Source organism: Microdochium trichocladiopsis (genome assembly GCF_020744255.1).
Source record: "Microdochium trichocladiopsis strain MPI-CAGE-CH-0230 chromosome Unknown B0I36scaffold_10, whole genome shotgun sequence".
Taxonomy (NCBI): domain Eukaryota; kingdom Fungi; phylum Ascomycota; class Sordariomycetes; order Xylariales; family Microdochiaceae; genus Microdochium; species Microdochium trichocladiopsis.
The window spans coordinates 2,517,555-2,534,389 of NW_025763553.1; the positions used below are offsets into that span (position 1 = coordinate 2,517,555).

Below are 16,835 nucleotides of genomic sequence, written 5' to 3' on the forward strand. Positions count from 1 at the left end.
AGGCGATAGAAGTCATGCCCGTGTAAGAGTCATGCCCGGGTAGCAATTCTTCATGCCCGTGTAGTAATTGCCATATGTTTAACATAGCTATGAATCAAGTGATCGCCTCATGAAGCATCGGAAGCCTGAGGTCGGGGGCTATTTCTGTCCTGAGATATACCCATGACAGTTAAAGAGTCGGCCACAGCTCCGCACTACAACTCTAACCCCTCTTCACCATAGCCCCTGAAGGGGTACCTAGCTTGCTAGGCAGGCCCTCTATTAGCCGGGGGCCGAGCAGACGAGACGGGTGGCAGCTGATAGGGCAATCCGCGCGGGCAAGGGGTGTCGTGGAAGGGTGACCCCAATTGCCACAGGGATGATTAATGGATGGTGGTGGGTGATGATGACGAGGTGCTTGGACTGGCTTGGGCTGGCTGGGGCGGGCGAGCGCCACGGGGACTTGGCCGGTCGAACGGGATGCTCGGCCTCGCTTTGGTGAAGCGCATCCTCTGCCTGGCTGCTGCGATCGTCCTCTCTCTTGTGCTGGTGCGGATGTGATGCGTTTCGGCTATGGCTCTGGCTCTGGCCACGGCCATCGCTACGCCAGACTCCAAACCAGGACGACCATGAGCTTGTGAAACTGGGCGCTCTGCCGGACGTCGTTCAGCCAATTATATCACGCCCTTCTGCGCTGTCGCATCACGCCAGCGCCTCGTGCTATTGGCTGCGCATCGAGTCGCGCGCACGAGGCGCCCGGATCTTCGGACAGCCTCGGCATGTAACATACTTTGTCTTGCTCCGCGCCATCAATGTGCCGCAATGCGCGAAGGGCGGCTGTCAAGCAGCCCCTACGCCTCTGTCGCTGCAGCCTTTTTTTTTTTTTTACCGCGCGCGATGGGCTTCAGCGCCTAGGGTCAGGAACTGGCCACGTCTAGCCCAGGGGGCCTATCAGCCCAGCCTGGTATCACTGGCACATGCAATAAAGCAGCAAGGGTTGCCTGGCAGCAGCACCTGTAGTTGCCCATGAGAGGGGATAAAAAACCCTTCCCGTTTTTTGGCATCGTCACGATCGTCCACAGACTAACCCGTCATCAGCTCTCATTTCGTGTGGGATCTTGCACCGTGAACACGAGAGCCGAACACATAGCCGCTGACGCGCTGCCCCCAAGTCCTTCTGGCCAGCTGAGACGCAGGCGCACTATCAAGAGTAGATACCCTCCAGGTATTAATCATATTTTGCATCTACAATTCTGAATGACTGAAATGATCACGTCTATGTACACAAGTGTCTATGCTCGACTCGTAAGAGGGTAGGTCTGAGCTGGGCCAGATGCGCCTGGGTGCGCAACCTTTGCATTTTGACCTGAAAACTGCCTCCCTTGCGATTGACAACCTGACATGCGCTGTCTGATCTGAGTCAGGGAGCCCAGCTAATGCAAGAACCTGGGCTTCTACTTCTTCCGAGAGGAGCGGTGATTCCACAGCAGCCCATGAATGGACGCGACGCGACGCACCACTGATACATCAACGAGTCATTCGATCCCGCAACTTCGTTGGCAACCCCGTGACTTGAAAAAATGCATGTCGCAGTTGACGAGGTAGCCAAGTCGCGGACAGTCACGGCCGGGGTCCGACGTCTGCCAGAAATTGAGGCCCTCGTGGTTGCGACACGAGTCCCCTTAGCATGAAACGGCTCCGCTGCCGAGTGTTATCCGAATGGCGAGTGTGGCCCTCGAGACGCTGGATCTGGTTCGTTGTTGACGTCCTGAGAAACAGGACGCATGCGACAAGGCGTGTTGACAGCGACCAGTGGAAGCCACGTTGCCAACAGCTGGGGGCTTGTTGATGATGCGTGCCACGGCGATTCTTGTATGTGTCGCGCACCTGACCATCTCGAAGACGAGGCTTATGCATGGAAGATGACATTGGCCTAGTGCCGCAGGTGCAACATGCTCTTCCGGTGACATTCGGGCGGATTGAGGTCGGTGCATTGCGCCTAGTGAGTCCATCGTGGTCAGCCATTTGGGTTCTTCGTGTCGCCCGGCAGTCTATCGTCTCAGCACGCATGCGACGCGACAAGGTCGTCATGTTTGGGAGAAGTGGAATACAGACCTCAGCAGGGAGCTCGGCATATATGCTGATGGTGGCGGCACCGCAGTGCACAGGACCTGCTTGCCGCCAGCTGTGTGGCGATGACAACCGTGGAAAGTATGTAGATTCTGGAGGTGTGGACTTGGAAGGAGTCGCCAGGAAACACGACTGTCCATGGATTCAAGGCCTCATTAGTCGACCGATCACGTCCCGCTGTGCAAGGATAATGCACTCTCTCATCGTTTGCTCCGTGGGCTTCTCCGTTGCGGTGGTGCTCGAGACCGCCGGGATGTCGTCGTGGCTTTCTCCACGCGCGAACTTCTGCGAGTTGACCGCGGGCGCAGGCCGTATCTGTGCGTGTGTGGGACCGTTCTGCTGAATGGTGTTTGGTCGGCTTGTGGGAGGCGGTCGATTGTTCGGTGGTTCTCAGTCCAGTGACTGGTTTCGGCCACTTGTTGCTCGACAGCTCTGTTCCCCTCGTCATCGAGCATCTCGTTGCTCAGCTCTTCTGCAAAGGGTGTGCCATCTGCAATCTTCTTGCTTGGTGGTGTTTGGTAGGGTCGTGTGGGGGGGGGGGGGGGAGGGGGGGGGGGTCGACTGTTTGGTGATTCCCAGTGCGGTGGGTGATTTCAGCCAATTATTGCTCGATAGCTCTCTTCCCCTCGTCATCGAGCATACTGAGAAGGACAGGGACGAAGTCGCTCAGTGATGCGCCGTTGTAACACCAGACCCGGAAAGCCTCTAAGGTGTCATTGGACTCGAAAGTGTTTCTACCCATATTCGCGTGAGCCTTGATCGACTGCTGAGCCTTGTTGAGTCCCTTCAATGATTGGGTTTTGTGTAGCTGCATCCTTTTGTGGAAATCTTCTTCCGAGTCCGCTTCGTTGGCTGTTTTATCTGCGAATTTGCGGAATTCTTCTACGCCGTGGATTGGCACCTGAACGAGGTTGTACATCGGGTGCAACTTTAGCCACAGATCCTGTTTCTTGAGAAAGCATGCTACGTCGAAGGGACTATTCAGCACGCATTCAACTCTGTAAGGACACCTTCACTGGCTAAAAATTCGTATGACTGAGTTCTTGCTCTAGGACAATATCGTGAGACTAATCGCGTGGGATTTTCGACACAACCTACTTGTCTTCGAACTCGTCCTTGGCAACAACCTCAGTCACTATACATGGCGTGATGACAAGCAGAGTTTTCTGGGTCGTCGTTCGGATGCCGAGATTATCTTCTCTGGTATCGTGGCCGCGCTGAGATATATCCAGAAGCACAAAGTGATCCACAATGATATCAAGCCTGCCAACACCGTATATATCAAAGGGAAGGTTGCGAAGCTGCTTGACTTCGGCTTGGCTCGGCCCGGACCATACACTTATCATGCGGGTGGGAGTCCCTGGCACATCCCTCCAGAGTTATTGAACGATGGTTTCCGCGGGTTCGCATCGGACGTGTGGGCCCTCGGGATAGTCATGCTATACATCTACGGAATATTCCCCCTCCCTGATCTCTCAGGCGGTTGGGCTATCAAAGATGCCGTGCCCAAAAACCCTCATTCCGGGGACGAGAAAGGCAAGAGGGCGAGGACGGCTCGTGAGAAGTGGCTGGCGAAGGTGGATGAGACGCGTAAGAATCTTCCTAAAGATGATCCACCCCTTGCCATCGTTGCCCGGATGCTTCACAATCTTCCGAGCGAACGAATCAAGATTCGGGACCTGAGCGCCTCCCTGAGGTCTTTGCCTTTAAGCTGAAAGGCTATTTCATTTGAGCGGGTTTGTGGGATCAGTCGAAATAAATGCTGATCTAAGTATCCTTCAGATGCCCTCATTGTCACATTGCTCGATCCGTGGATGTACATGCCGGCCACTGGCCAACCGCTCATCACATCCCCTAGACCAGGACTTTGGAGACCGAGCAGGTAGCCTCAATGTACACGCTTGGCACGCCGATCTGCGATATGTGCGCGCTTGAGCCTGATCCTGGCACGAGCAGGAATCAATACATACTATGCCGTAGGAGGTCAATCCGGGTGCCAGGAACGGACGTGGCTTGTTCCTCGATCTTAAGGCTAGTAGTCGCCCCTCGCCCAGCTGCAGACACCGGGTCAGAAGCAAGATCCAGCCACGTATCTCATGGTTGGCGTCCGGAAAGTACGACCGCATCCAAAGGAGGATGAGGAGGATGAAGCATCAATTCACGAGCGCATTGAAGAACTAGGTTCCAACAGCGGTTTGTGCACTCGTCTTGCGATAGCTCTGTGGGCCGGGACTAACATGAGCTATGTCGCCCCCGAGCAAGGCACAGTGCGATGCATCAGGCACCGTGCATTTCAAGCCTGTCAAATACATCTTGGTCTCTTACTTGATCGTTGCGTCCCTTCGTCGCAGTCTCCTCGCCTAGTTCGCGGCTGTTTCGTCCTCACTTCGTGACCCATGTTCTCTAGCTTTCCCGCATCCTGTTTGTCTGTAACGGCCACATGTGTCGCACCATCCTTTGCAGATGACAGTGCCCGATAGGCTGTCGTTCGGTCAGCTTACTTGTCAGAGTGCTATTCTCCTATACGCACCTTCAAAGGCCCAATCTGCGACAGTGTTCGAATCGTACTTGCGCCTTATGGGGCCGATAATGTCGCTCTCTTCATCTTGGCTACCGTGTTCGTCTGTAGAATGCTATGGTTACCAAAGAGCCAGCCAAGCGTACATGATGCGGATATCTTACCTGCCGTAACTGGGTTGTATCTAGCATAATCGATGGCCATAGCGAGAAGCAGCGAGAGGCCATCTTGGGCTGATAGGACAAGACATCGTATGAACTCCTCCTACGGAACATGCAGCTGTCAGTCTTCGCTAGGGCACGGTGTAGGGCTTTCGTATACCTTGTCCCGTTCCCGGGCTGCACTGGCCAGAGACTGGTCGAGAATGTTTTGAAGCCGACCTTCCCGTTCGCGGTAAGGCCATATCTGTACAGATTGACTTCGTACCTGGACTATCGGCAGCCTTTCTGGAGCCTTGTACGGGATTTCGAAGAGTTGAAAGTATCTCGCGGGAATGTATGCGGAATGAACTAGAAAGCGTGGAGAGGATTGTTCTCCTCCACGACGACCTCCGAAAGTGCCAGCTACCACTTGAGGATCCTCTGTAGCAACGTCTATGACCACTACGGAGCTACCGCTGCCCCTTTCCGTTTGCTGCGCCGATGCGATCATAGTGGCTACAATGTATGGATCTCGGTTCTCGTCCACAGCCGGGAATGGTCCGCGATTCCAGGATCTCTCTTGTCTTCGGCGTTCCTCACGCCTTGTTCGGACAGCACGCCGATCGACATATGCGACTATGACTCTCTCTTTCACCTTGATTAATTAGTAATTGGCGGATGCATGGCGTAGATTGGCAGCGCTACAGTACATACTGGGCTCAGGATTCTCCTTGCGAAGATCTCGTCTCGTGGACTGGTGTCGCGCTTTGTCGCCTCCCACAAGGCTTGGATAGAGACGAGGCCTGAATGTGTCCTTGAACCGACCTTCAAATCCAGACTGACACCGGAGCCTGTGCTCATCCTTCTCTCAAGTCGATACGAACGGCATAGCGATTTGAGCACGGAGGAAAGCGCATCTCCCCTTTCAGAAAACTCGACTTCAGTGCCATCCTTAAGGAGGATGTCGAGTTGGCTGATTGCCTGCATGGCGCTGGGGGGGATGTCCTGTGGATTGATCCTGTGCGCTGGCTTCGTCTGAGCGTATACTTGCTCCTCAAGAGATTCCGGAAACTTGAAATTAAGCTGGTGTAGGTGTTGAGTCGTCCATAAGAGGGGGTGGAAGACCCCTCTCGTTTGTAGGCATTGTCGCGATTGTCCAAAGAGTGACCCGTTATCAGCTTTGTCGTGCCGGGTTTTGCATCGCAAACGCGGTATCCCGCAATTATTCTGAGGGCTCTGGTCAGACATTGTTGCTGGACTCAGGCGGTTGGACGACCCTCACGCGGACGAGCTACTTATACCGAACGATTGGCGATGCTGTACCCGAGCATAAATATGTTGATATGTCTCGTGTTCGGTAGTTGGCAAGAGCAGAGGTAGCGTCGGCACTTGCGCGACGCGCCGTATCTGACACCAGGTACAGAGGTGCGTCACAAAGGTCCTAGTCCAGCGCTGATGCAGCCGGGTATGGTCAGCTGGCAAAGGATGGTGCCAGTCTAGTCTGGCTGCGGACCTGGTGAGCAAGAAGGTGTGCGGTTCACATCGTGGCTCGCAATCTTTGCGAGTGCTCCACTCAGCGCCTTTTCATAAATGGTGAAACTCTTAGTTGATATAATTGATTGTCAGAAGGAAGTACCTCTTGTAGCTCTCGATTGGAGGTGGGGTGGTCATGGTCGACAGCTCGCGTGCTCATGAGCACCGCGACGGCTAGGAGATGCAGATTGATGTGCAAATGCTTTCATGCACCAGCCGTCATGGCTGGTGAGTCAGCCGCAGGTTCTCAGCGCCTGTAGGCCCTATCTGCCACATCCCGTGCGCCGCCATGCACCACGTTTCAGTGCAAAACGCGCAGCAAGCCAGAAGGCCAATCTGGGAGGGGCTCAGTTAGCGCTGCAAGGGCGCCACTGAACAACAAAAGTGCTGCCGCTGGGGCAGTCACTACAGGGCACCAGGCCACTAGAGCACCCACTGAGGCGGCTTGGGGACGGGGCTTGTAGTGGGCCAGGGCGCTGTAGTTGCGCTGTTAGGGGGGGGTGGGGTGGCTCAGTGCCCCTGCCCAACTGCTACCTTCTAACGAGAAGCATGTCCTGCTGGAGATCACCGCCTAAGCGTGAAAATGAGGCGCGCCACTTGGAAAACCCCAGGCTGAGGAGGGCTGCCACGCCAGTTCCAGACCCGCCCTCCGCTTAATGATGTCTCGCGATGATGCCTTGCTCCAGCAGTGCCCAGGAGGCCCAAGTCGGTAGCGTGGGCGTTTCTGCAGGACAATGACGAAGCTGCAGAGGGACGTCGAGTGTTGGAGCTCAATAGCATATCATCTTGGTATCCCACTGTAGCCCCGCTTGTGACGGAGGCAAGCAGCACTGGCCGCCACATGGAGCTACACCTTTTGGAATCACGATGCTCATTGCAGTCAGGGCAAGAGGAGCTTCTGCCACCATTTCATGTAGATGACGTCAGCGACAATCACTGATGTCCCGACGAAGAGTAACAAGAAAGCTGCGAAACCTTTTGTCTAGGCAAATTGCGCAGTGTCCGCAAGTACGTGTCATTGGTTTCTAGATCTAAGCACGCTCGTCTCGCTCAGTGGCGCTTTGCCTACAGACAGCGAACCGCTCTCCTCTCCGAGCACCATCTCTTTGTCTGAGTCATCGGCTTTGTGCTCCTGGGCACCAGCTTGCCGCTTCAGACGGGCTTCCCACTCCAGATGGTCTTTCTCGCGTCTCCAGTAGCTCTTGTCCTTGATTGCAGACCTGGCCTTGCGGGAGTCAGCGCCTTGAGCAACGAGAAGGTCCTGAGCTGCTGTGCTGCCGCGCGCTTATCCTTGATCAACCGCAAGAGGCTTGAGGCTTCTATGTCCCAGTACTTTGTGTCGCTGATACTGCTGCGAAGGCGGTAGATTTCCTCTTCGGAGCGGCCATTGTAGAGGATTTGACACTGCTAGGCTACATCGTCTGGCCGCGGACTTAGTGAACGAGAAGGCGTGCGGTTCGCGTTCCGGCTCGCGAACTTTTCGAGTGCTTCACTCAGCGCGTTTCCCTCAACGGGGAAGCTCTTGGTTGACATGCTGGTCGGTTGTGAGGAGGAAGCGCTTGGTGCAGCTCTCGATTGAGGGGGTGGTGGTACTGGTCGACGGCTTGCGCGCTGGCGATGACCGCGACGACCAGGAGATGCAGGTTCATATGTAATGTTTTGGTGAGGCACCAGCCGTGACAGCTTTCGGTCCTCAACGCCTCTAGCCCTTGTTCGCCGTAGCCCGTGCCCCGTACACTACGTTCCAGTGCGAAACGCGCAGCTAGCCAAGGAGCCAATCGCATCACGCGCTCCTTTGCTCTGACGCTGCTTCAGGGTCTTGTGCTATTGGCTGCGCATCCAGTCGCGCTCACGAGGCGCCCGAATCTTGGGACCATCTCGGCACTGTACGCAAATGAGAGCATGCACCGAAGGTCGTCTTGGTCCATGTCACTAGTGCGCCGCAGCGCGCTGGACCCCTTCTCAAGGGCGGCTATCAAGTGGGCCCCTGGTCTGCCTCGGTTGCTGGAGCCTTTTTTTGCCGCGCGTAATCCTGTTTTGGCGCCTGGGGCCGCGAACCTGTCCACGCCTGGCCCGAAGGGACCCATCCCAGCCCGGCATCACCAGGACGTGCAATGGAGCATCAGTGGTCGCCACACAGCCGCACTTGCAGTTGTCCATGGGAGGGGATAGAAGACCCTCCTCGCTTTTGGGTATCGTCGCGATCGTCCCAAGAGTGACTTTGCATCGCGACCGCCGTATCTTGCGATTGCCCTTAGAGTTCTGATCGACCATCATTGCTGAGAGGCACGGCTGGTGTCCGAATGGCACTCAGGCGATTGGACATCCCTCAAGCTGTCGAGCTACCTGCATTGCACGATTGAAGCAATGGCATGCCCAATAGAATCAACCCACCACCTGTAGGCCTCGTGTCATGCCTAGTTGACCGGATGTCTTTATTAGAGGCTATGCTATCTACTTCAGGTCATCGAGCATAAGACCTTAGGAGCTCCCCGAAGACTACGTAGTGCATCATTGTACAGAGGTAACAGTACTAGATTCAAGGCTCCTGGGTGTTACAGTGGTGGCTAATATGTCTAGTACCCCAAAACGCACAGTGAACACTTGCCAGCCAGCTCGTGCAGAGTTAGCAGCCCATTACTTTCGTCGCGATAACATGCCTCGTGTATGTCAAGCAATTGTGATTCCCAAGCGGTTTGGATTTCGTGACTTGCTCCAGGTGGATAGTTGAGCAACTCCCCGTCGCTAATCATCCCACTGCATCTCTGGCTTCTCACTCCTAAGCAGCCTCTGCAAATTCAATCTCGTACTATACAAGATACCGTTTGTACTGCCAGTCTCCCTGAATGCAGGACTCACAGCGCCAACTGTGGCACCATATCCAATATCCGAGTCACCACTAACCAACCCTCTCGGACGATGATGTACAAACAAGCTCGGCACAATCCCAATACACCGCATTCCATTTCCCATCGTGCGGCAAAGATCACTCAAGTGGTGATCAAAATTCTTGTGTTGGCCTCTGAGCGACATGTATTCCAACGCCCTTCTCGCACCTAGCTGTGTCAGCGCATAGGCGTAGGTGCAAATGTGATCGCCCTGGACATATACGATGCGCGTGTTGTTCGGATATGCGTCCCATTCGAAGCGGTTGTTTCCTGATCGATGTTTCTGCGAGGGTACTGTGTCATCGTTCTCTATCAGTACTTGGCGATTGTCTTGTTGGTCTTTGGGAATCGATAGGTCTTCTGGCAGATCCGCGTTGAAAGAGGCTTGGCATGATCCGAGCCAGAGCAGATCCCAGTATTGGCCATACGGGGATTGCGCCACAGGGTTAGGATTATTCTTGTGAAGATATGGATCCTCGTGAAGCCAGCTTCTCTTAGCCTGCAGTTCTCTTGCCGCCAGTGCGAACCTATACAGCTGAGATTTGATATTCACATCCCAGTCCACGTCATCCTCGACTATCAGTGCCGACGGTAGATCATCGTCGATGATACGTCTCATTGCATTGATGTGGCCCCTCCAGGATCCTACATTCGTGTCCTTTGCGCCTCCTTTACGGTTCCAGCCAACTGGTAAGGCTTTGTCGGGTATGGTCTCGCCTTTGACGCCATCCTGCCAGGTGATTTTGAACCCTGTAAGGGCTGAGCTGAGGCTAAGGGCATCTCGCTTGTCGGTGCGCTCGGGAAGGCTTATAGCGATGACTTTAGTGAACTATTATTCGATTCGGAAAAGGTTTAGTAGGACCCAAGATGGTTTAGGAGGTATATGTTGCAACAGCATGCGTTACTTGAGACTCACACCGAGTGTGTCATTGTACAGAGCATCCATTATGGATATGTTTGAGCTATCATCACGAGGCGCAAGGCCGATCGAGATGGAAAAGATCCCTTTGCGAGCGCAGGGGACAAGAAGGGCCCACAGGGCAAAGCAAATGATGCTCGCGAAAGCGAAAATTGGCCTGAACTGGCCAGGCTTTAGCCGCATCGCCGTCAACCTTATGTCTTCCGAAATGCGGGGTCTAGGCGCTTTAGCCAGGATACTGTTGGTAGAGATGTTGCTGCTGGGCTTTCAGAGGACTTCCTCGTGTAGAAAGACCAGATATACTGAATTGAACGAGTGATCCAAGGGCTGGCGGTGGAGGTGCTCGAGAACACGAACGCAGCATCACCCCTCAATTCCTTTGTGCATGGTAAAGTGGCAAACAACGCAGCAGAATAAGCAAGTACTAGTATATTTTTCGCATCAACATTGAGCCCCACCCTCTAGCATAGCACCAATACAGTGTGATCCGTGGATGAAAATTGGAACAATCTGACCTGCAGCCTAAAGTGGCTGTCGTGACTGCCCCACCTATCTGCAGGCAGCTTTGTTTGTGGCTCCACTCACATGGCACCACCAAGACAAGGAGGTCTGCAAAGACGGTTGCGTCTAGCAAAAGTGGACACCGATTTCGAATTCGACTGTACACGAGCTTGTGGCAGAGGCAGCATCACCACGAGCGCGAGGCGCCGTACCTGGCTCCAGGTACCTGGGTACAACCTCGGAAGCCGAGCACAGCAGGCCGTAGGGCACCTGGGCAGCGTTGATGGGCCAGGCTGGAGGGCTTATCCTCATGGGGGAGGTGGGGCACGACAGGGCTTGGATCGCATGTAAGTGCTGCTGCACCATCGTCCTTGCACCGCCAGACGCCTTCTCTCGCTGCGCTTAAGGGCCCGTGTCGCAAGGAGACTATTTGTCGCGATAGCCATCCATGATGGGATTCCATCGCTTTGACCATGGCCATAGGCTCCAAGTGCTTCACGCTCTCTCAGGATGATGGCGCGAAGCAGCCCTGCACCTCTAAATGCGAATGGTGCATCCCAGCTCGAAACCTGTATGAGAAGCCGTTGAGGCCGATCCTCGCGCGTCCATTTGCGAGGTTGAAGAAAAACTCGTAAATAATCTGGGGCACTGTAATAATCCTAAGGTGCGACGGGGAAATAAGCGCTCGGAGGGTTGTCAAGGACCAAGGGTATCCGCAAGAGTGACGGAGAGCTCGAGTTGTATGTACGCTTGCACACCCGTAGCACCTCGTCCGTCCACCCGCCCTTTGGTGAAGCTCACCACGTCATAACGACCCAAAGATCGTTTGGATTGTTTGAGCTGTCTAGGCTAGCAACCGGACAGGCAGCAATGAGGCTTCCCATTGGAGCATGTCCGACTGAGGTTGACCGAGCTGACAACGACGTACAGGAAATGAGCGACCTCTTCAGGTAGCTATTACTCACAATGCTGTTTCCCGACAAATTATCAAGGAGCTCGGGTTCAAGGGGGAAAATCAAAGCGTGCAAGACAGTTGGGTTTTCGACAAGAAGATGTAGATTTACATTTTAGTAACTAAGCGGCATTACGCAATCAGGACGTATCAAGGACTATCACCCATATGTAGCAAGCTGCAATACCCCAATAACGCTTATACTGGACAGATTGTGCCCCCCAGTCACGAATGCTTCCCCCCTTATTAACATCCATCCCTGCATCGCGAGCCGCCCTGCGTGCCGAGCCGAAATACAGGTACTTGACCTTTGACATAGACTTGAGTCCGCCCATATACATGCAATTCCTCAAATTTGGTTGGAAGTCATAGATCGGCGATATTTAAGCCATCTGATCCCATCAAACCATTAAATTTGATCAGTGTCGGATCTCGAGCTCGTGATCCAAACCCACCAATGTCTTGAAGCATTTAAAGACATAGTCAATCACACCCCATCACCATATCCTTATCGCCTCTCATAGTCATATCTAGACATTAATCAAGTCTCTGATGCGGATTTTCACTACGAAAAATGACCAGCAGGCCCAAGGCTGTTGTAGTACGGTGATGTTGGCAACTTCAACAGGTCGATCGGTACCTTCTAGTAGAGGCTCTTCTGGTTTCGGCTAGCGTCAAACGTCAAGTCATGTGGGGCTTGTACTGCTTGTACTGCCTGTGGCTGGCACATATGTCGCTATTTATAACTACTTAGTGAGAGGACACCCCTGCAAAAAGGTGTGGTAGAGGACAGCCAATTCGTCCTCAATAGTCAGTGATGGCCTGAATAAGACTCCTCGCTTATTGCATAGACGGAAGCGTCACGTTATGGCAAAAATACACGATTTGTAATAAATAAGCGTCTGCCGACCGAACATCTCTACCCTTAGAATACTGTACCCGAATGGCCGGAAAGATGGCTGCCTGGCTGCACAGCACCGTAGCTGAGTTGCAAAGTCGCAGCGTCAGCCTCGCTTCCCCGCTTCTATGCCCCCGTGTGATTAACCCCGCATTTCCTTTCCTTGCCCCGCTGATGTCAGATGCTTGCCGTTTGTGCCCCACTACGATCCTGATGCTCGAGGCGACATGGTCTTTCATGATCAAAGCCGCATCACGCCGTCGCCAGCCAAAACCGTCAATCGGCCGAGATCCCCGGCTGAGACTACGCTTGCAGGATGCGACTCTTGGAACTCAAAGAGGATGGCAGCCTCAGACTTGGAGACTACCCCCACGAGGACGTCCCGCCATATGCTATCCTCTCGCACACCTGGGGACCAGATGACCAGGAGATCAGCTTTCAAGACGTCCAACATCATGCAGGCCACCACAAAGATGGATATCAAAAGGTCACGTTCTGCTGCCAACAGGCTGCGCTGGATGGCCTGAAGCATTTCTGGATCGACACTTGCTGTATAGACAAGTCTAACAGCCAGGAGCTTCAAGAAGCGATCAACTCCATGTTTCGCTGGTATAGAGACGCTAACCACTGCTACGTCTTCCTCACCGATGTACACAAAAGTAGCAGCGGCAATGACGACGACAGACTGTCACAAGGACAATGGGAGACAGAGTTCAGAAGCAGCCGGTGGCTGACCCGCGGTTGGACGCTTCAGGAGCTGATCGCCCCAAGATCAGTCAAGTTCTTCTCAGCAGAGGGGAAAGCATTGGGCAACAAGAGCACGCTAGAGGCACTGCTCCACGAATGTACAGGGGTCCCCATCGACGCCCTTCGAGGGAGACCTCCAGCTGATTTCAGCATCAACGAGCGGCTCTCTTGGCTGGGGAAGCGCAAGACGAAGCGCCCCGAAGATCTCGCGTATTGCATGTTCGGCATCTTCGACGTTCATATGCCACTCATCTACAGCGAGGGGCAGGAGAAGGCCTTCCTCAGACTGAGACGAGAGATTGGTAAGCGTCCGTAGCTTCACATGCGCTTCCAATCAGTCCCTCCTACGAAACAGCAACAATCAGCAGACTGACGACTTGTAGAACCTACGCGACGCGTCGAACCCTTCTCGACCGTCCCTTTCCTTCCCGATGCCGATTTCGTCGAGCGCCCAGATGTGACTGCGTGGCTGGATACAACCCTCGCGCAGCCAGGCAGCCGTGCCGCCCTTATCGGCCTGGGAGGTATCGGCAAGTCTCAGGTAGCCATCGAGTACGCGCACCGGACGCAACAACAATCGCCGAGTACGTACGTGCTCTGGGTGCACGCGGACACGCAAGCGCGCTTTGAGGAGGCGTATCGCGGCATTGCAGACGACTGCAGCTGCCACAGCGGCATGATCCCAAAGTCGATGTGCTGCAGCTGGTGTACGACTGGCTGTTCAACGCGGAGAATGGACAGTGGCTCATGATACTGGACAATGCGGACGACGTCGGAGTGTTCTTTCCAAGACGCCGGGCTGGGACGATTATGTCGAAGCAACGGCCATTGGGATCGCTCCTGCCTCAGAGCACGAACGGCAGGATCCTCATCACATCGCGGAGCGGGGAGGCAGCCCAAAGAATGACGGGCAGCAAGTGGAAGACCTTCCCGATGCAAGTGATGGACGAGAGTCAAGCAACGCAATTACTTCAGAAGAAGCTCCAGGATGAGTACGAAGAAAAGGCGGCCGCTCTGCTGTCTAGTGCGCTCGAGTACATACCTCTCGCGATCACGCAGGCTGCCGCGTATATTGTCCGACGATCGCCACGAGTCTCGTGCTCGTCATACCTAGAACAGTTTCGAAAGAGTGAGAAAAAGAAGGAAAGCCTACTAAATCGAGATCAAGCTGATCTTCGACGTGACGGGACGGCAGCGAACTCGGTGGTGGTGACGTGGCAGATCACGTTCGAACAGATACAGAAGGAGCGGCGGTCGGCCGCAGACTTGCTCTCTCTCATGAGCCTTTTCCACCCGCAGGAGATACCGGAATGGGTACTACGAAGCTACTATCAGCGGAGATGCAGGATTGGGAAACATTACGACGGTGGAAAGGAAAACGACGAGGGCGGGGAAGATGACGACGACGACGACGACGACGATGAAGATGACGACGACGACGACGACGACGATGAAGATGACGACGGTCTGGACGATGACCTAGAAACGCTCCGAGATTACTCGCTGGTGGCCGTTACCGTGCAACAAGATATCTATGAGATGCATACACTCGTGCAGTTTTGTGCACGAGCCTGGCTCTCGTCAGTGGGTGATATGGCAAGATGGAAGCAGATATTTCTGCACATCATGTCGGAGAATTATCCGCCGGGGAGTTATGAGAACTGGTCAAAGTGTCAGCAACTTGAGCCTCACATTGCACAGCTTCTCGAAACGCAGCCTGCAGATGCTAAGGGTGCGACAGAATGGGCGCGGCTGTTAACAAACGCAGGATGGTATGGGTGGCAAGTGGGAGGGTACGAGAGGGCCGAGGTATTGCTTTGGAAGGCAGTGGAGGTTCGAGAGGCAGTTCTTGGCGCAGGGAATAGTGATACATTTACAAGTGTCAGCATTCTTGCTCTTGTGCTGCGGTACCAGGGCAAGTACGAAGAGGCGGAGGCGATGAACCGACGGGTGCTTGATGGTAGTGAGAAGGCGCTGGGCAAGGACTATCCATCCACACTCACGAGCGTCAGCAATCTTGCCGCAGTGCTGCAGCACCAGGGCAAGTACGAAGAGGCGGAGGCGATGAACCGACGGGTGCTTAATAGTCGTGAGAACGCGCTCGGCAAGGACCACCCAGACACACTCACGAGCATCGACAATCTTGCTGGAGTGTTACAGGGCCAGGGAAAGTACAAGGAGGCGGAGGCGATGAATCGACGGGCGCTTGATGGTCGTGAGAAGGCGCTGGGCAAGCACCATCCATACACACTCACGAGCGTCAGCAATCTTGCCGCAGTGCTGCAGCACCAGGGCAAGTACGACGAGGCGGAGGCGATGAACCGACGGGTGCTTAATAGTCGTGAGAACGCGCTGGGCAAGGACCATCCAGACACACTCACAAGCTTCAGTAATCTTGCTTTTATGCTGCAGTATCAGGGAAAGTACGAAGAGGCGGAGGCGATGAATCGACGGGCGCTTGATGGTCGTGAGAAGGCGCTGGGCAAGGACCATCCAGACACACTCACAAGCTTCAGTAATCTTGCTTTTATGCTGCAGTATCAGGGAAAGTACGAAGAGGCGGAGGCGATGAACCGACGGGTGCTTGATGGTAGTGAGAAGGCGCTGGGCAAGGACCATCCATACACACTCACAAGCGTCAACAATCTTGCTCTTGTGCTGCGGGGCCAGGGCAAGTACGAAGAGGCGGAGGCGATGAACCGACAGGCGCTTGATGGTCGTGAGAAGGCGCTCGGCAAGGACCACCCAGACACACTCACGAGCGTCGACAATCTTGCTGGAGTGTTACAGGGCCAGGGAAAGTACAAGGAGGCGGAGGCGATGAATCGACGGGCGCTTGATGGTTGGGAGAAGACGCTGGGCAAGGACCATCCTTCCACACTCACGAGCGTCGGCAATCTTGCTTACCTCTGCCATGAGCAAAATCGACTCGATGAAGCCGGCGAGCTTTATGTCAATGCCTTGAATGGATTCAGGAAAGTGTTAGGGCCAACTCATCCTACTACGTTAGCTTGCGAGCGTCATTATGCATCGTTGAGTAGAGAGATGGCTGCAATGAGGTGACGCAGTCAATATTGCTAGTTGTTTATAAAAATCATTTGATTTCTGGACGCTCACGAATGACCTTTCCTCCTTCCACTGAGTAGTTATAAATAGCCACATACGTACCAGCCACAGGCAGTACGAGCAGTACGTGCCCCACATAACTTAACGTTTGACGCTAGCCGAAACCGGCGGATCCTCCACTAGAAAGGTACCGATCGACTTGTTGACGTTGCTAACATCACTGTCCCACAACAGCCTTGGACCTGCAGATCACTTTTCTTGGTAAAATTCCGAATCAGGGACTGGATTGATGTCTGGTTATGACTATGAGAGGCGATGAGGAGACGGTGGTGGGGTGTGATTGAATATGTCTTTAAATGCTTCGAGACATGGGTGGGTTCGGATCACGGGCTCAATATCTGACACCGAGTAAAATTAATGGTTTAAAGTGGTCAAATGGGTTTAAATTGGTCAACTTATTAGTTCCGCATAAGTCTGAGGAATTGCATATAAATGGTGGGACTCAATTCTATGTCCAAGGTCAAGTACCTGTATTTTGGCTCGGCACGCAGGGTGGCTCGCGAT

The 16,835-nt window shown here is 54.1% G+C and overlaps 3 protein-coding genes across 3 annotated transcripts; 1 reads left to right on the forward strand and 2 right to left on the reverse strand.

Annotated features, from left to right (window-relative positions):
* Positions 1-4,543: 4,543 nt before the first annotated feature.
* On the reverse strand, positions 4,544-5,789 carry B0I36DRAFT_334568 (uncharacterized protein). The gene is made up of 4 exons (XM_046155367.1): positions 5,482-5,789; positions 4,792-5,422; positions 4,640-4,732; positions 4,544-4,590 (listed from the first exon to the last, which is right to left on the reverse strand). The coding sequence occupies exons 1-2, from the start codon at positions 5,752-5,754 to the stop codon at positions 4,910-4,912; spliced, it is 786 nt and encodes a 261-aa protein (XP_046007716.1). The 5' UTR covers positions 5,755-5,789; the 3' UTR covers positions 4,544-4,590; positions 4,640-4,732; positions 4,792-4,909.
* A 3,256-nt stretch (positions 5,790-9,045) lies between these two features.
* Positions 9,046-10,134, reverse strand: B0I36DRAFT_377340 (uncharacterized protein; the record flags this gene model as incomplete). Its single annotated transcript, XM_046160548.1, has 2 exons — positions 9,046-10,017; positions 10,105-10,134. 2 exons carry the CDS (start codon positions 10,132-10,134, stop codon positions 9,046-9,048), a joined length of 1,002 nt encoding a protein of 333 aa, XP_046007717.1.
* A 2,510-nt stretch (positions 10,135-12,644) lies between these two features.
* B0I36DRAFT_388201 (uncharacterized protein) lies at positions 12,645-16,242 on the forward strand (the record flags this gene model as incomplete). Its single annotated transcript, XM_046161228.1, has 4 exons — positions 12,645-13,507; positions 13,589-13,793; positions 13,859-16,157; positions 16,216-16,242. Exons 1-4 carry the CDS (start codon positions 12,775-12,777, stop codon positions 16,240-16,242), a joined length of 3,264 nt encoding a protein of 1,087 aa, XP_046007718.1. The 5' UTR covers positions 12,645-12,774.
* Positions 16,243-16,835: the final 593 nt, after the last annotated feature.